This window comes from Cygnus olor, chromosome 2, assembly GCF_009769625.2.
Source record: "Cygnus olor isolate bCygOlo1 chromosome 2, bCygOlo1.pri.v2, whole genome shotgun sequence".
Classification (NCBI taxonomy): Eukaryota; Metazoa; Chordata; class Aves; order Anseriformes; family Anatidae; genus Cygnus; species Cygnus olor.
In genome coordinates this window covers 142,056,931-142,074,470 of record NC_049170.1, presented here as the reverse complement: position 1 = coordinate 142,074,470, position 17,540 = coordinate 142,056,931, and the positions used below count along the sequence as shown (strand labels likewise).

Genomic DNA, 17,540 nt, shown 5'->3' with positions numbered 1-17,540 from the left:
TACCTGTTTCTTGTCTTAAAAGGTAATCTAATTTTGAATTACCGCATAGCAAGCACACTAAATTAGCACTCTTTAAATCAACAAAATGAAACCAAAGCAAACAAACAAACAAAAAACCAGCCCCAAATCGTATTAGAAGAAGAATTTAGAGCTTCTTTCATTATTACTGTTTTTAATGCTTAATCAGACATATTTCATATCAGATTTCTCCAATGCCAAAGTTTCCTGGGATATCATTTTTCTTTTCTGATAGCTGATGACTAAGGAAAAAATTATCCTGGTCTCTTCAGAGGACTGGAAGTCCTCTGAACTCCACAAGTCTCTAGTTTTGTGAGTGAGAGCTTTATATGTCTTGTAGTTGCTGTACTTCTGCCTGTGACATTAAAGGGTAACGATTTGCCTGATGCAGAACACTGTCCCCATCACTACTTATCACAGTCTCATCCTCTGGAACAATTGGGCTTGAGTGGAATTTTTAGCATTTGAACATAAAGCCCTTTCTACTGGTAGTGCAAAGTGAGTATCCATATCCGCATTCTAATTTTAGGTGTGACTTTAATGAAACCTCTGTTCTGGTGAACAAGACAATACAGGGCAAGGGTGGCTTTATCTTTGTGGAAGGTCTTCTGTTCACAGGAGGCAGAAAGTTGCCACCTGTCATTCTGGAACATCCTCTCTGCTCTTTTCAAAATGAAGGTATCTGTAGGGGGAACTTTCAGGGTGTTTTGGAAAGTGGTAGAAGTTGTCTTGTGTTTTTCTGAATTTCACATGGTTTGAGCTGAGCTGCATTGTTACCTGTAGGCCTTTTTCCTTTGGTAAGCTTTTGCAAATTTTTCTCTTAAAATGGCTCATTTTGTATGGGGAGAGTTACTTCCAGCTGTGAAGATAGCTTTTAGGTTCCCTTATTTGTAGTTAAAGCACATTTCCAAACTGATTTGTTTCTATTTCATTCCTTGTGAAACTTTCTGCCTTCCTCTATGGGATCTCCTGTGAAATGGGATACATCTGGACATAGAGAAAACCTCCCATATCCCCATGTGCTTTGTTACCAATCCCTCCATCAGAGCTGTGTTGCACATCATGTAGCTCAGGCTGTCTCCTCCTTCAAGCAAGAAGTGAAATCTGAGACTTCAGGTGCAGGTCATAGGACCAAAGGATGAAAGAGACCTTGGGAGGGCTGAAAGAGACCTTGGGAGGTCCCCTGTCTAGCCTCCTGCTATGTGTGTGATTATACTTCGTGTGGTCCTAGCTTCATTCTCAACCTAGTGCTTAACCTGAAACTCAGGCTGCCTCCATCAGGCTTGGACAGCCGGCAACATTGCTTGTACAAACTCCTACAGAAGCTTTGCTAGGAGCTGTCTTGTGTTCAATATAAGGACCAGTACTGCATTTCTGTTGTAAAACTTAAGACACTGTGAATATAATCTCTCATGCATTTTAAAGATTCCTACCCAGCTTTTTATGACTGATGCTGTTAAATCTTACAGACTACTCCTAGCTATCTAAACCTTAGATTTCTTCATTCTTAGATGGTATGATTTTCTGTACCTTTCAGTTTAATATTTTTTACCCTTTTTTAAAAGGTGCATTTCCATCCTGCTTAACATTTCAGAGGTTTAGTATTTATGAAACACTAACCAGTGTGTTCACTGCTATATAAACCGAAGAAATAAGGCATGTTCTTCACTATTACAGATTTACAATCCACAGTCAAATATTTATTTGTTTGGCATTTCCTTTACGTGCCAGTTCCTGTTGCACATAAAATGTGATAGTAAACAATAGTTAAGCATGTGGTCATTAGTGGTGCCTAATCTAACAATGAAAAAAAAAAAATACAATTTTTCCCTTTGCTTATTTCTGTTGAAATTGCTATATACATTGTCCAACCTAAGAGTCTAGATTTCATATCTATCACATGTAAAAATATGTTAAATTTAATCTCCCAGGAAATGATGTTCCAGGCTTGAGCATTTTTTTTTTTTTTTTTTGGTCCCTCAATCTTCTCTACCTTTTTAAGAACTGGTCAGTAAAAGTATGAAGTGGTAAAGTGAAATGTCATGCATCATACATAAAGTCTTATATGTCATTGTACTTAGTGTCTTAAGCAGAGTGTTCTGGATCTTCACCTCTTTAGCTTTAATGCTTCCAATACTGTTTTGTCTTCAGCGGTTTGGGTGGATCTTGGTTTGGAACTGTTTTTGTTGGAATGCCTCTATGTTGGATCCCTGCAGCTTTCAGTGCTTAGAAAAGTTATAACGTACGATAAAACACAAAGTGAACACACCACCAAAGGGGAAAAACTTTAAATCTCTATTTATTCACCTGCATGGTAGAGATGAATCTTTTGCACAGCATCTAACTGAAATATCCTAGATATTAAAAGGTTTGACAAAATGAATTTGTTTAAATGCCTGGGACTATATTCCAATAGGATTTGTGTCCCAGATGTTGATCTGCAGCAGCAACATGCTGGATGAAGTTTGCTGATGAGTGTGCTCTCAGATAGTGGCACTCATATGTAGATGGGGAAAATGCATTCCTCTACAATTTTGTAATTAAGAAATAGTCTGTGACAGCCTGTGCATTTTTAGATGATTATAGCATGGGAACTTGAAACGGAAAGGTCTGGAACTGGTGACCAAATGATTTTTAATCACCTGAGAGGTGGAAATACAGTGCTTTGTGGTCTCACTGCTGAGACCACCCTACCAGTGAGCGTGGTGTTGTAAGGAAAGTAAAAGAGTGTTTATTTGTTTATCTTTGCAGTGTCTGCATTAACACAGTAAATAAAGAGTGTGTCCAAGGTATAGTAAGTCTCTGAAATCAGTACAACTATTTGTTCATAGTTATACTATCGGTATAACTATGCATTAGAACTACCAGCATTTGAGCATCTGTTCATGCTTCCAAATGAGATTTCCAATGGAAGGCAGGTAAACTTCCCACTTAAAATGAACTGGGGAACATGGGGGTTATCATGAGCAGTCATTCCCACCACCCTCTTCCTGCATACGGTCCTAGAAGGAACTCCTGGTTCTCATCCATAGGTGAGATAGAACAGATATAAGTTAAAAAGATAAAGGTGAAAGTGGGTGCTTTAGCTGAGGAATGTGAATTTTATAAGTCTGTTTGGGAGGAGCAACTTTCAAGGGAGACCTGCTCTCAGGGGAGACTTTATTGCTTTCTACAACTACCTGAAAGGAAGCTGTGGGGAGCTGGCGGTCAGCCTCTTCTCACAGATAACTAGTGATAGGACTAGAGGGAATGGCCTCAAGTTGCACCAGGGGAGGTTTAGATAGAAAATGAGGAGACATTTCTTCTCAGAAAGAGCAGTCAGGCATTGGAACGGGTTGCCCAGGAAGGTGGTGGTGTCGCCGTCCCTGAGGGTGTTCAAGGAAAGGTTAGATGTGGTGCTTAGGGACATGGTTTAGTGGGTGACATTGGTGGTAGGGTGATGGTTGGACCAGATGATCTTGAAGGTCTTTTCCAACCTTTATGATTCTATGATTCTAATTAATCTGTGCAGTCGTCTGCATGTCTGAATTGCTGGGGTTTGGGGAGCAACTGTGAATCTCAGATGTGATATTTTTCGTCTTTTTACGTACTGGCTTTGGAGGATTTCTGTGTTCTACTCTGTAGACCTGTAGAAAGCTAAAAATGTAATTAATGCAAAATCTAAATAAGATAAATTGGAAGGCAAGTTATCCTCCAAAAATGCTGAGTGTTAAAATCCTGTTGGGCTTTATGTTTAGGATTTCTGAGGCTAATATACATGAAGCTTCCAGCATTTAATCAAATTATCCGGGGTTTATAAAGTATCCCAAATCATAAAACTACTTGATGGAAGTTTATTTAAAGCTTATGTTATGGGTACTTTTACAGAGACTGAAGATGCCAGATAAGATAGGAAATTTTGAGGTTGGAGTAAAGGAAAACTGCTCACAGCTGTGCAAACAGTACAGAGATGGGCATCTATTGGCCATATTTTGTTATTGCTGTTCAGGGTTCCGTTAAAAAAAAAAACAAAAACAAAAGAAAGAAAGAAAAAAGGAGAAAACCCAACATAATTTTAACAGCTCATAAACAAATGAAACAGAAGTCATTTTAGAGGGGTTCTTGTGTGATAGTAACTGAAGCAGCCACTCAGTGTGATAATACTGAAGCTGCCACTTTACAAATCAACAACTCGAATGAATTAAATTAAATGGCTGGTCTGTTAGTTGATATAATGCATCTTACTATAACTGAAGTGTACTGGCCTATAAATTAAAACTCAGAAATGGGATTGGCAACACGTACATGAAAATGAATCATGTATGACTTTTGAACACAAACACAGGTATTTTGGGTGGCAAGGCTTCAAGATAAATGACCTGTAAAAGTGGCATTTGTGAACTTGTGAACCAGTTGGTTGGTGAGGCTTTTTTTCCCCTCTCCTAGGCTGGCTGTGTCACTGCCCTTGTACATGAACATACAGGGAGGATTTTTGTTTGTTTGTTTTTCTTTTTAGTATATTTCATTTTATTTTACTTTGTTTTGTGTCTGTATGCACTCTGGCTGTGATGCTTGAGCCTTTTTTTGTCCCCAGTGTTTCAAGTATTAGTGTTGCATTACTCTGTCAGTGACAACAGGATGACCTAGGATAAAACTGGTGAACCTGTGAATAGCAAACAGCAATAAAAGCTAATGTTTCCAAGGGCATTTGAACAGGGAATGGGAAACTTTCCTCTCTGTATCTATTTTGATACTAAATATTTAGGATGACAGGTGATAGTGATGTTTGTGACCTGCAACAGATGTTCCATAGTTCTGTGGGTTGTTTTTTTTATTTTATTTTTTCCATCCTGTAGCCAGTAATGACTTCCTGTACATAAAATGTAAATTTTGACAGCTCTGGATTTCTAGACTGGAAGGACAAGTATAGTCACTGGGGAATGCTGGGGAGATGGAATAACTCTGAGCAACCAGGCTTAGGAAACAATGCTATTCCATTTTCAGGGAGAAAGGAATTGTCCCCCTAGGAACTAAACAGAAGGAAATTGTGGAGGAGGATTCATATCAGAAATAGAACCATGAAGCACCATTCAATAGAGTTGAAGGCACTACAGATGAAGGTGAGGATTGATAATAATCCATAAATAGCAGAAGAGGAATAGGGGAGTTAAATGTTTCCAACATGATGGCAGATATCCAGAAAGTAAATTGTAAGAGATGTCTGTAAAAGATCTGGATGGTTGAATGATGTAAGATGGCTAACACATTTCTGTGATTGGTTAAGCTAAGAAAGAGCATCAGGAATGTTCTCAAACTATCTGAGCAACCAAGGCATCCTGAAACAAACATAGTATGTCGTCATTTTATTATTAAGTAGGCTTCTGAATTTGGTAGCAAGTATCCGGTGGTGATAGTGTCTATGGTTTCTAAGTATTGCAGAATATCTAAATGCGTAGGTTATTTCTTAAGACCTGCCTGGGTGCTTGACAGGAATGGTATCTTATGGGTCTTTACAGTGATTATCCCTACCACAGTGGTGGGGAAAACAGTACAGAAATCTCTGGAAGTATTTGTCTGGATAGCCATGTAACAAAAGTGAAATATTTTGATCTGGAAGTGGAATAAAAATGCACTATCTTTGAAATATAGTTAGGATAAAGACAAAGCTTCTGAGGCAAGAATAATCAGAGAACATTGTATCACTAACAAAGGAATGAAAGGAGATTACAAATGTTAGTGGCTTAAATGTAAAATTATGATATTGAAGTATAATTAAAACCTCTAAAGGAAGTGAAGAAATGGTTTCATCATGCCATACAGATAAAATTGCCCACTTATGAACAATTGCAATATGTGCTTGCAGCCCAGAAAGCCAACTGTATCCTGAGCCACATCAAAATAAGGATGGGCAACAGGTCGAGGGAAATGATTCCCCCCCTTTTTTATTTCACCCTTGAGAGACCTAATTTGGAGTACTGCATTCAGCTCTGCAGCCCCAGCACAGGAGCAGGTCCAGAGGAGGGCCATGAAGACATATCAGAGGGCTGGAACACCTCTCCTGCTAAGACAGTCTGAGAAAATTGGGGTTGTTCAGCCTGGAGAAGAGAAGGCTGCAAGGAGACCTTATAGTGGCCTGCCAGTATCCAAAGGGGAGTGCAGGAAAGCTGGGGAGGGACTCTTTGTCAGGGGGTGTAGTGATAGAACATGGGGGAATGGTCTAAATTAAAGATTTAGATTAGATGTAAGGAAGAAATTCTTTATTATGAGGCACTGGCACAGGTTGCCCAGAGAAGCTGCGGATACTCCTTCCTTGGAAGCGTTTAAGGGCAGGTTGGATGGGGAGTTGAACAACCTGGTCTAGTGGGAGGTGTCCCTGCCCATGGTATCTTTAAGCTCCCTTCCAACCAAACCATTCTATGATACTGTGAGCACAAATTTAATGAGATTTGCACCATATTTATTGAAGTGAAATGCCACCCTACAGTTTGTCTTCAGAGGAAGAGCGGCATCCTGGGAAACACTCTGGGCTGTGGACAACTTGGAAGAGAGTGATTCCGTGTGTTTAAGGATTGGTGACCTGAAAATGATTAACACTGAGTGATCTGCTGTGTAACTGCAAAATGCGCTGGGGAACAAAATGGCTGCTTCCTATGCAGAGCAGTGTGGTACTTGGGAGGCAGTATTTTTGTGGTCAAAAGAAGTTACATAATACGTGAATGTTTCAAGCAAGTAATATCTAGGAACAGTAGAGAAGCTGTATCGCTTCTGTATTTGGCACTGGTACAATCACTTTTCCATTGCTCAGTTCTTTTTTGGTGTCCATAAGTCTGTTGATAAAATGGTAAGGGATTGATCAAAGAACTGGATACTTTGCCTTGCGGTGAGACATTCTGGAATCTTTCTCTGTTTATCTTACCCATGAGAAGGCTAAGAGTTGACCTGATCAGAGTGTCTGCATTGGGGAAAAAACATTGAAAAACTGTTAACAATCTGGCAGACAAAGATATAAAAAGGTCCAGTGGTTGCTATTTGAAGTTCAAAATTCCATTGCAGGTTTTCAACAGTGAGAGTGATTAGCCCCTATGATATCTTAACAATGGTTGTGGTGGTTTCCTTGCCACTGAAAATTTAAAAATCAAGTCTGAGTGGTTTCTTAAATGATATATTTTAGTAAAGCACAAGTTCTGTGGCTTCTTTGTACAGGGCAGTGGACTAATTGATCACAAAAATCCCCTTTGACCTTGAATATCATAATTCTCTTAAATTAAGACAATGACTAGAGTCAGACTAGTCATTTTTTTCTTTTCTTTTTTTTTGTTACTGAAGTTTTCTATCCAAAATTTACTTTTTTTTTTTTTTTTTTTTTTTTTTTTTTTTTTTTTTTGCACAGCTCTAGTGAAAAATATGCAGTTTTCTTGGCCAGCCAAGAAAATTATTAAACAGTAAGTTAATAACCTATTAGATAGTTTTTAGCTACAATGACTTTGCAGTCTTATAGGGTCAGTATGTTGATATAGTATATAATATCGGTGCATCTATATGGCTGTAATCATCGTTCCATTCTGAAGTCATATGCCAAGCATGAGTGTATTCTAGTTTATTCTCTTGCACTGGAGATATATGTATGGTATCATATATTCTATCTTTATAGCATTAATTGAATTCTGAATTCTGAAATCTACTCTTTCTACTCTAAATGCAGCTTGTAATGGTGTTTTAGTTGCTTCGCTCCTTCAAGTTCCATGTGCACAGCTCATGTTCGCAGTGATAAGTAAGTGTCTCAGAGGCATTTCTGCTAGATTTGAGCTAAACTCCAATTATCAATGTTCATGTAGCTGCAATCCCAGTCAGGGCAAGAGTGTCGTTAATCTGGTTGTTGTACCAATAACCCCAGTTTCTGGCTTCGGAGAATTCAAAAGACCAAAACCAAACAGGTAAGTAGTGACACAATGAACAGGCAGTGAGTGATTTTAGGATCACAGCGAGCATGTTATTCTGACCCTGTAAAGAAATGATGTTAAGGTAATGGTGTTTTCTAGCGCTTGTTTACTCTGCCAGGTTCTTCCTCTTTCTTTGATTGGTTTTGGATCCATTTGCCTGTTTCAACTTGGTTTTAACAGGTGTGTGAAATACAATGTCCTTGGGGTGAAGTGGAACACTAGGTTTTGAAGTGATTTGTGACAACTAGCAAGTGGGTATACAAGAAAGGCACAAATTAGTAGCAGTTATTGTGGTGTGGGCTGCAAGACATTAAAATTCATAGGAAATTAAATGCTGTTAGTTCTCTTGCTCACAGAGCAACTTGCATTATTGTGGGGAACAGACTAGATTCATTTTGTACTGTTGGTTCTCTTGTGATTTCAAATAGTCATAACAATTCACTTTAAGCCATATTGCTGAAGTGGTTTTAATACATTTGATCCAGACAAGAGTTAAAGTAATTAGCTGACATTTGATTTTACTTGATATGGATCCAAACCATGAAACTTTGAACACCCTTAGAGTTCAGAAGTGTTTCATTCAGTGTTTGGGTATTAGTCTGTGTTCTCAAGTAACCTTTTCTAATGGCATATTTAATCCCAGATTTAAAATAAAAAAGCAACACAGGGAATCAAGTCTGTAAATCCTTTTTGTTTAAATACAGAGATGCCCTAGAATGTAGCTGTAGAAGCAGCAAGCAGAAGGAATAGAAAACACACTATCTATATAAAGGTGTGTGTTTGTGTTTATGTGCAGTGTTCACACCCAGATACATACCTGTGTGGCTGTACAAAACATTGCTCCTGCTGCAAGGAGCTCACAAAGTTAACAGACAGCCAGAGCAATCATGTGCTTTGAGACCCAGAGGATGGTGCTAAGTTAGAGCATGTGTGCATTTTTGGTTTTATGATGTGACGACAGCAGCGTTCTGACACTGGTTAACATTTGTGGGCCTTGTGGAAGGAGTGAGTTTTCATGAGGGATTTGGATGGAGAAAATCTGCCTGCCTGGCACACAGAGTCAAGGAGGGTGTTCCAGGCAGAGTTGAAATCGAGATGTGAGAACTGAGAGAGTAGTATGATGTTTTACATTGCATATGATGCAACTGGTAACTTGGAATGTGATTGACCATGTTTTGTAAGCTTGTTATTTTTTTCTTGCAGTCTAATACAGAAGGGGGAAAAAAAAAGTTATGAAGAAATTCAAAAGGAAGTGTATAGATATTCCTGCTGAACACAGAGGCATTCACTTCCTCATTCAAGGAGCAATTATATGAGAACTGAAAAAGCTATGTACAAGAAGAATATGTTGTATTCGTTGTGTTAAAGCAAGATGTAAAGGGAAAACTTTCTGAGGGGTTGAGGGGTTTGTAGAATTTCATTATAGCCTGTGAGTATAGTTAGGTTGATATTTTCAAGATGGCATGCTTATGTGATGCTGAAAACATTGCTGGAGCATTTGATTTGTTAAAGCATGTGTTCAGTATCCAAGTAATTTAGCAGTAGAGCATGTCGTGATTTTTCCTGCTATGGGACAAGTTGAACTGACAAAAAGGTTGCGGAAGAAGTCAGTATGCTTGCCATGAAGCTCTGCAAGAATATAAGCAACAACAAAGTGGAAGAAAGCTGTTTCTGTGACATATACTTTACAATAACTTACTGTATGTAAAATACTTTGAAATTGTTCAGTTTGTTGCCTAAACAGCACAGTCAGAAGTTTTCAGATTCTGTCATAAAGTCTACTCTCTTTATTATAGCATACATATCATGTTCTCTCCCGATATTTTCTCCCCTTATCATTTTATAACTCTTCCTTGATTTTTTTTTATTTTTATTTTTTTTGCCTAGTGTGGTAAAGAAAAGAGAAAATTATCTGATGCATTTTTAGTTTTTTTATTATAACTTGGAAACAAGGAGAGCAAGAGGAAAAGTCATCACTATGTGACCATCTTGATCTCCCTGTTATCCAAAATCAATGTGTCTAATAATCAGACATTTAAGTAGTAATACATGTGCCTCATCTATAACAACTCCCACATGAGGACTGCAGAGCAGTTTACAAGTTTTAATACTGAACCTCATAACATTTGTATCAGAAGAAAAACTACAGGCAGAGAAATTACAAATTTGTTAAGGTAAAGGTCTAGATGTGACAGTTTGGGGAACCTACACGAGTTAAAATTTGGGGATAGTTATACACAACTTACAAAATAACTGTTACTTAACCCTATCATATATCCTGTGTTGTTGACCTGAAGTTGTGAAAGATTTACCCTTCATCTCCTAAACAAATGGTAACACAAAGTAATGGGGGATCATTTTTATGCTATTAGCTCCATTTCTTGTGAGAATATGCCTGAACAGAGCTACCTCTGAAGCCCAAGTAAGTCAGCATAATTAAATTTGTCTGCAGAACAAAGGGTGAACACTAAAAGCATCTTACCAGAAATAAAAAAAAAATAAAAAAATATAAAAAAAGGAGAAGAACATGTGGACAGTCATAGATAAAGGAAAGGTGGACGATAGAGTCAAATAGAGACACACATTCTGTAGCCAATAAGTCTGAATTTTGTTGGGGTCAGTGAGGGAAGGGGATAAGACCAACATGGACACTACAGATGTATCTGCTCCAGACTGCAATCCCTGCTCCCCAAGCCACACTCTTGAGAATAGTAGCCTGTAGCTATGTCCATGCTGTTTAACACTTGGCCTTGTGTTTCTTCTTGGCCCTGGATGTTTGTGCTAAGTCTTAGTCATATATATGCTTCTCTGTTCAGCTTCTGAAATAATGCAAGGATTATACTTTGTGCTTGGATAGTTTTTGTTTGTTTGTTTGTTTATTTTTGACATCTGTTACATATTGGGTGGAGTGAGTCTAAGCGGCATCCCTAATGACAGTTGTACCCCTGGTGTATGGGGGAGACTCCTGCCCAAGACTGGTAGAAAAGGGTATGAGGACTGTGTGGCAGAGCTCTGCAGTCATCATGCTGCCTACTTGGTGGATTCCCTGAAGCAGACTCACCAGAGGTATGCATGGCTTATGTTGTGAAAGGAGTTAGCTTACTCCAAAAGAGAGCGCAGGGCTAGAGTGACAGTTGCACAAGGCGGATGGGCAAGGCTGAAACCTGGAGTGAAGTGGGGGAGCTGGCTTATTTGATGACAATATTGTGCAGCTGCTCAAGAGGGACACAGAGGAAAAACATATCCTTGATTTGCGGTAGAAACAACATGCTGGATATGAGATCCTGACTTCTAGTGTTTCCAACTCCAAAAACTTCTCTGAGTGGTGAATAAATTGAAGCATCTTGCAGCTTTACTTTTGCTTTGTTGTTTTCAATTCCTTTGTTAAAGTACAGGCTTCTGTGAGGAACCTTGAGCAAGTTGAGGTACAGATTTGCTGAGAGTCAGATGCAAGGAGACTAAAAAGGGACCCAGAGGTCTACGGGATTGCGCACCACGTGTTAAGCAACAATTGCTTTGGAGTACATGGTCACATATTATTTGATGTGGTTACAGAAAGGCAATCCCTGCTGACAGTGAGATGAGGGATGCTTTCAGGCCTAGCTCATCTGTTTGTTTCCCTTCTTGTACGTCTTTGAAGAATGAGAGTATTTGCGAGATGAACCATAGGAAAAGTTAAATCAGAGGGCTTGTGGACAACAGGATGTGTGCAATGGTTCAGGGATTTAAGGCAGTTGGTCTTGTAGGATGTGTCATTGCAAAGGGCTTAAGATAGCTGAGGAGTAGCAGTATGTATACCATAGAGGATAAGGGTGCTATTCCCATCAGGAGAATCTTAGCACATGAACCTGGTGCCAGAGGACTCCAACACTCAGAAAGTGTCCCACTGGCTGAGACGTTTCATGCCAGATTGCTTGGTTCCTTGTCCTGCCTGCCACCCACCAGGAGTGTTTTGTACAAGATAGAAGCTGACTGCTGTCATACTGAACTTGGAGAGGCATGTGGGGGGCACAGAGCAGCGAGGGAGTGAGAATGTGGTGTGCAGATGTGCGAAGGTGAGAGTAAAGCTTATCAGCTACTGGTTCCAGAGGGTGGTGGGCTTTTCCTTTTCTTCTTTTCCCAGCTCTGCTGGTGAAGTCAGCCATTGAACAACAATTTTTATACATCTATATAAAATAAAATTACTGGAGTACTATGTTAGGGTGTGGATACTTTTAAATACTTTAAAATATAGCAATTAAACATAGTCCTTCTGCTTTTGGCCAGCTGCTGTCAGAGTGGCCTCTATTAAAAAGATGGTGATGCCTCAAAGATGCTTTCCTTCTGTTGCATAATCTCTCTCTCTCTCTCTCTCTCTCTCTCTCTCTCTCTCTCTTTCTTTCTCTCTCCTTTCACCATAAACTAGGTTCAAACTGGCGAATTTCTGTGAGGTCCTGTGGCCAATTTAATATTTAAAAAGTCCCATTAAGTTATTCTGGTTTCAGGAACATCTTGAGCCATCGTCCCTCTGCTAACCTGCTGTGCTGACTCAGCGCATGAGAAGGAGTTGAGTGCACATGGGGGCAGGGGTGTGTTCTGTGACTCTGGAGAAAGGCAGTGTACTAAAGATGCTGCTAGGGTTTGTGTTGCAGTATCACTCAAGTCATAAAAACAAACAAGCAAACCATTTAGATGAAGAGATAGTAGCAGGTGACATAAAATGATAATTGTATCTAAATGCCTTTCTTCCATAATGTCTGTGCATTTTTTTTTTTGACCCATTTTGTCTAGAAACTTATAGATAGCTGCACTAATACCCTCAAAAGATATGGGGTGTGCATTGCTAGTGTTGTACCTGTTCTGCAGAGGGTTTGCTGCTTAAGTTTGCAACTTAATGTTGCTCTCTGTTCAGGAGTAAGAAATTGCAATGGTGTAGGTGCTGTATTTCAATGGAAATATCATTCCAGGTGCATAGATCAGAGTGCTGATATTCTTATATTTGCTGATAGATTGTGCTTATATGCTCAGCTTCAAACTAGAATTCAGCATATGGATTTTATTTATGTTGTAATTGTGAATTTTGTATAGCTGGGTCTCCACTTGCTTGTAGCTTTATTTAAAAAGTGTGTAAGTTCATTAAATTGCCCTACATACTAGTGTAAAATACAGAGATTACGTTTCTTTTTATTCACTTGCCAGTGCAGATGTATGGCAATGAGTGTACTTCTAAAACCTTTCTTTTAAAACTACTTGTAATCATGCAGTAGATAACACTTTACAGGAAAGAGGAAATCCAGCCAAAATAATTTCCAGATGATCTTAAAGTGTAATTTATTTTCTTATTTTGCAGCTAGCTATGGAGCAAATCCAATTTGCAAAGGCTGTTTATCTTGTTCGAAGGATAATGGGTGCATCAGATGCCAACATAAGTTATTCTTCTTCCTACGAAGAGAAGGAATGAGACAATACGGTGAATGCTTGCATTCCTGCCCATCGGGGTACTATGGGCTCCGAACGCCTGATATGAACAGATGTTCAAGTGAGTTTTTTTTGTTGTTGTTGTTTGTTTTGAAAGTTTACATTCACTTTTTATAGGAAGGCCATAATTCACACTCGTTTTTAAAATGATATGTTGTGGAATGTAATGATGTTTTTACAGATGTCTCAAGATCATCACAAAACTTCTTTCTAAAGAATGTCCTGGCTCATGCCAAGGTCTGTAACATTCAGTAAGTTAAATTGTTTATGTATTAACCTAGTTTTTGTTGTTGTTGTTTTTATTTTAGTTAAAGAGAAATTTATGAAAGAATGATGATTTAAGCAGATATTCTTGGTTTTAACAAAAAAAATTCCTGTTATAGGAAAATAAAAGCGAGTAAGCATTGATTTAATAACGGCTCATGTAGGAACTAGCCTAGTTTATGCACTGAGATATGGGTGGGCTTCTCTTCATTCTATTTGTTCCCACACAAATTTCAGATGACCAGACACCTCACACCAGACATGTTTTAATATGTAAGTGTTGCTATTTTAATAAAACAGATGTACTATTAAAAACAAACAAACAACCTTTCACTTTTAGTACTGCATTTTATTTGGAAATTTACAACCTGCTAATGTGCAACAAGATTCCTTGTTTGCATGTTTGTGCCTAGCAGCACAACTGTTAAAACCAATGAGTGTTCTGGTATATCTACACATTATTTCACCACTATCTGGCAGTTGTGCCTATTCGTATCGATTTTTCCATATGCTCATATGTGGACAATTACCCATATGGATTATTAATCATTGCTACTACCTCTAATTCATATTTTTTTCATGTGTAATAGTCAAACCAGAATTAGGTCACCAAACCTAAGAACCTGAAGTGAAAAACAGCTTTTCTCTGCTTCCTGAAATAATCAAATGTTCGTTAAATGTATGGCACTCTCTCCCTCAGTCCTGCGGCATGTCACTGGGATGCACTGTGTTGTGAGAAAGTGGGTGCTGTCTTTCAGATCACACATAATCTTGACAGCCATATGAGGTCATTCTGTGGCACTTTTGGCTAGAATAAGAGCATTAACTGCAGTGCTTTGGCCACGTTCCAGCCCACGTAATGACATCCCGCCTGTTTCTCCAAGTTCCCTGCGCGGGTTTGGTGGATATGGTATTCTTCGCTTTGTGTTAGGTAACATTGCTGAGTGCCGTCTAATCTGTACCAGGTGGCTAGTTTTTGATGAAAAATTAAATGAGACTAGTATATAGTTTATATATCCCTTCTGTAAAGCAATTTAGGATTTTCATAACACAGTTGTGAATTCGGCAACTTGTCCACCTTCATCCTTTCAAAACTGGGCTGTAAAAACTTGCGTATGTAAAAATGTCTTTGAATGTTTTACAGTTTTGGGAAATAGATTAATTTAGTTATGTTAGCTTATACTGTGTTTGTTAGATAGGAAAAATTATGGTCTTTACTGGTAGTCGTTCCTTGCTTTCTTTAAAATATATATATATATATATATTTGCAGAAGGTGGATTGTGAATTCAATACAACTTTTTTTACATTTTTACCACTTACAGAAAGTGGCCTTTTTTTCCCTGAATTACAGGATTGGTTTTGAAAACACAAACGTGAGGTGGTGTCCAATCCATACTGGCATGTGTTGAGTGCTGCATATTTAACTCACCCTCATGCCTTTGACAGTCTCCCCCTCTGAGAATGATTATGCAGTTGCATTTACAGACCAGTTTTGGTTCTCCTCCAATGATTTTTGACCTGTATATTTTTGTTTTGGTGTAGTCGCCAACTGGTGTATTTATAAATCATACCTACATTTTTGCTCTTGGTTTGGTGATCTCGCATGGCGCGCACACTGCGTTGTGGAAACACAGACATTTTGTGGATTCAAACTGACTTAAAATAAACATTCTTAAAAAGTACAATAGGTTTCTTCCTACTCAATGCTAGATACTTTTAGGTACAGCTAGTTACAGACTATTGCTCAGATAGTATTATCTCAGCTAAAAATAATAAAAATTCTGGCAATGTTAAAATCCGTCTGGGAGTTGCAGGGCTTGAATTACATAAGCTGAAATGATTTCTGCCCTATTAATGTCTTTACAGGCACAAAAGATGTTTAACATTTTATTACTGGAACACTTGCCCATTTTTGTTAGAGAAGCTATAGAACATTTTTTATGGAAAATGTTGACATGATTTTAAAAGCCAAGCATAGTTAGTGCCAAATGTAACACAATAAATACTACAGCCAAGTGCAACAGCTCCAAAAATTACGGAAATTTTGAATTTCAAGGCTAATTTTCTTTTCTACATGTATGCAGTATGTGTCTCTTGAATTTGCTAAATGGTTCTAGACTGTTTTTCTAGTAACAGTGAATAATGTAATTTTTAAACTACTTGTCCCTAGAAATCGATGTAGTGTTTCCTGCTGGAGTTGATTTTCATCTTGAACACTGAAGTATAAGAATGCAGTATATTTGGACACCAAATTGGAAAGTGTTGTGTCTTTTCTGTAAAAGAATGCCCAAGAGAAGAGCTACAGTTTGTTAATTTTCCAAGAAATTTTAATAATTAATAACTTTGAATTATACTCTTCCAACAAGAATAAAAAATATTCCAAGGAAGAAGAAGAAAACACAAAGCTGAATTAAAGAATAGAATGAAATCTGTCACCTCAGTGTTGGTTTAATGTTGGTCTGATTTATGTATTGAGCCTATCTTGAACGTTTCAACCTAGTCAGTATCCATTGTAATCTTTTTTGGGGAAGACACACTTACAACTTAGAAATTATACCTCCCTTCAGATTTGTTTGGCTACTCCATTTGTTTATGTCCACCCTCTTTCTCATGGGAGGGTCAGACATTGCTAAATTTGTTATTACCTCTTCCATGTGCCTTAAGTGAAATAAAGAGAAGCTTTTAGACAAATCAATTATTTATTAAACATATGAAATATAAAGAAAGATATTTTTTTTTTCAAACTTTGTTACAAAATTGTAAGACATAATTGACATATGATAGCTTAACTATTCCTTGTGTAGTACTGCAGAGTATATGAAGCTCTGAGATGATTGTAGTCAGTACAATTCATATCAGTCTGCCAAGGGTTCAAAACAAGGACAGCACAATTTGCTTTAAATAAAATCATTTTATTCTGACTTTTTAGTAACAATTTTCATGACTTTCTCTTATAAAGAAAAAACAGTATTTGAAATAATCTTCATTCGGGATTTTGAAAGTCAAATCGTATGGCCAGATATTAAGTTTTAACTATCATTATGTTATAGACATCTTATTTTTCCCTCTATTTCATCTCTTCTACTCTCTTTTCCTCCTTCTTGGTAATGCTTCTTGGTAAGGATTTGGTCATATTCTTAGTTTTTTGATTTTTGGCCAATTTTTGTATTTTGACAGAAGACCTTCCTTCCATTCAGCTGCCAACAAAAAATCTTAATAGTGTTTTGAATTAAGTTTTTTTAAATCTGTAGTGAATAGATTTAATAAGGCAATCGTACATTTGTAAAATACGAATAGAAAACACTATGGTTTGGCATTTGTTTAAAAGATTTCAACTGATAACAAATCAATAATAGAACGTAATAGAAATGTATTTTTAAGTGTGTATGAAGTGAATTAAAAAAAAAATCCTCATTATAGTATTTTATAAGTAACATCGATCTCTTTGAAATCATGGACCTGTGGTAAACTTCAGGAACTGCTACTGTCAAGTGGCTGTGTAACATTCTCTAGAATTCATGTTTGGCCCTGGCCGAAATTGTAGCTTAAAAATCTTTAGTTGTATAATAACAAATAATAATAAAACAAAACAAAAATCCCTCCTGCAGCTACTAAAGCCACTTTTGTTTGGGAGTTTAAATAGCTTCCATGTAGTTTGAAGTTCTTTTTCTTACGACTTTCCCCCTCTCTTTACTGTCTCCTCAGTGACCTTCCTAAAAGCCAGTTGATGTTTTGGTCTCTTTTTTCCATTGGTCATTCAACTCCATCCCCTACAGGAGCTGCTCACAGCATAGCTTACTTCAGCTCTGGCCATGTGTTTCCTCCTCTTAGTAGTACTACCAGTCTTCTTAGTAGTACTACCAGTCTTTGTCCCTCATGTG

General features: G+C 37.9%; 1 protein-coding gene across 5 annotated transcripts in view; it reads left to right on the top strand.

The window, feature by feature from the left end:
* Positions 1-17,540, top strand: part of RSPO2 (R-spondin 2) — a 110,317-nt gene that overhangs the window by 40,188 nt on the left and 52,589 nt on the right. For 4 of the 5 annotated variants that reach the window (XM_040546741.1, XM_040546740.1, XM_040546743.1 and 1 more), the window contains exon 3: positions 13,267-13,455. In XM_040546741.1, coding sequence (XP_040402675.1) covers positions 13,267-13,455 — 189 coding nt within the window. Of the gene's footprint in view, positions 1-11,836; positions 11,993-13,266; positions 13,456-17,540 lie in introns of those variants that run through there. The other variant, XM_040546744.1, reaches the window with a different exon arrangement.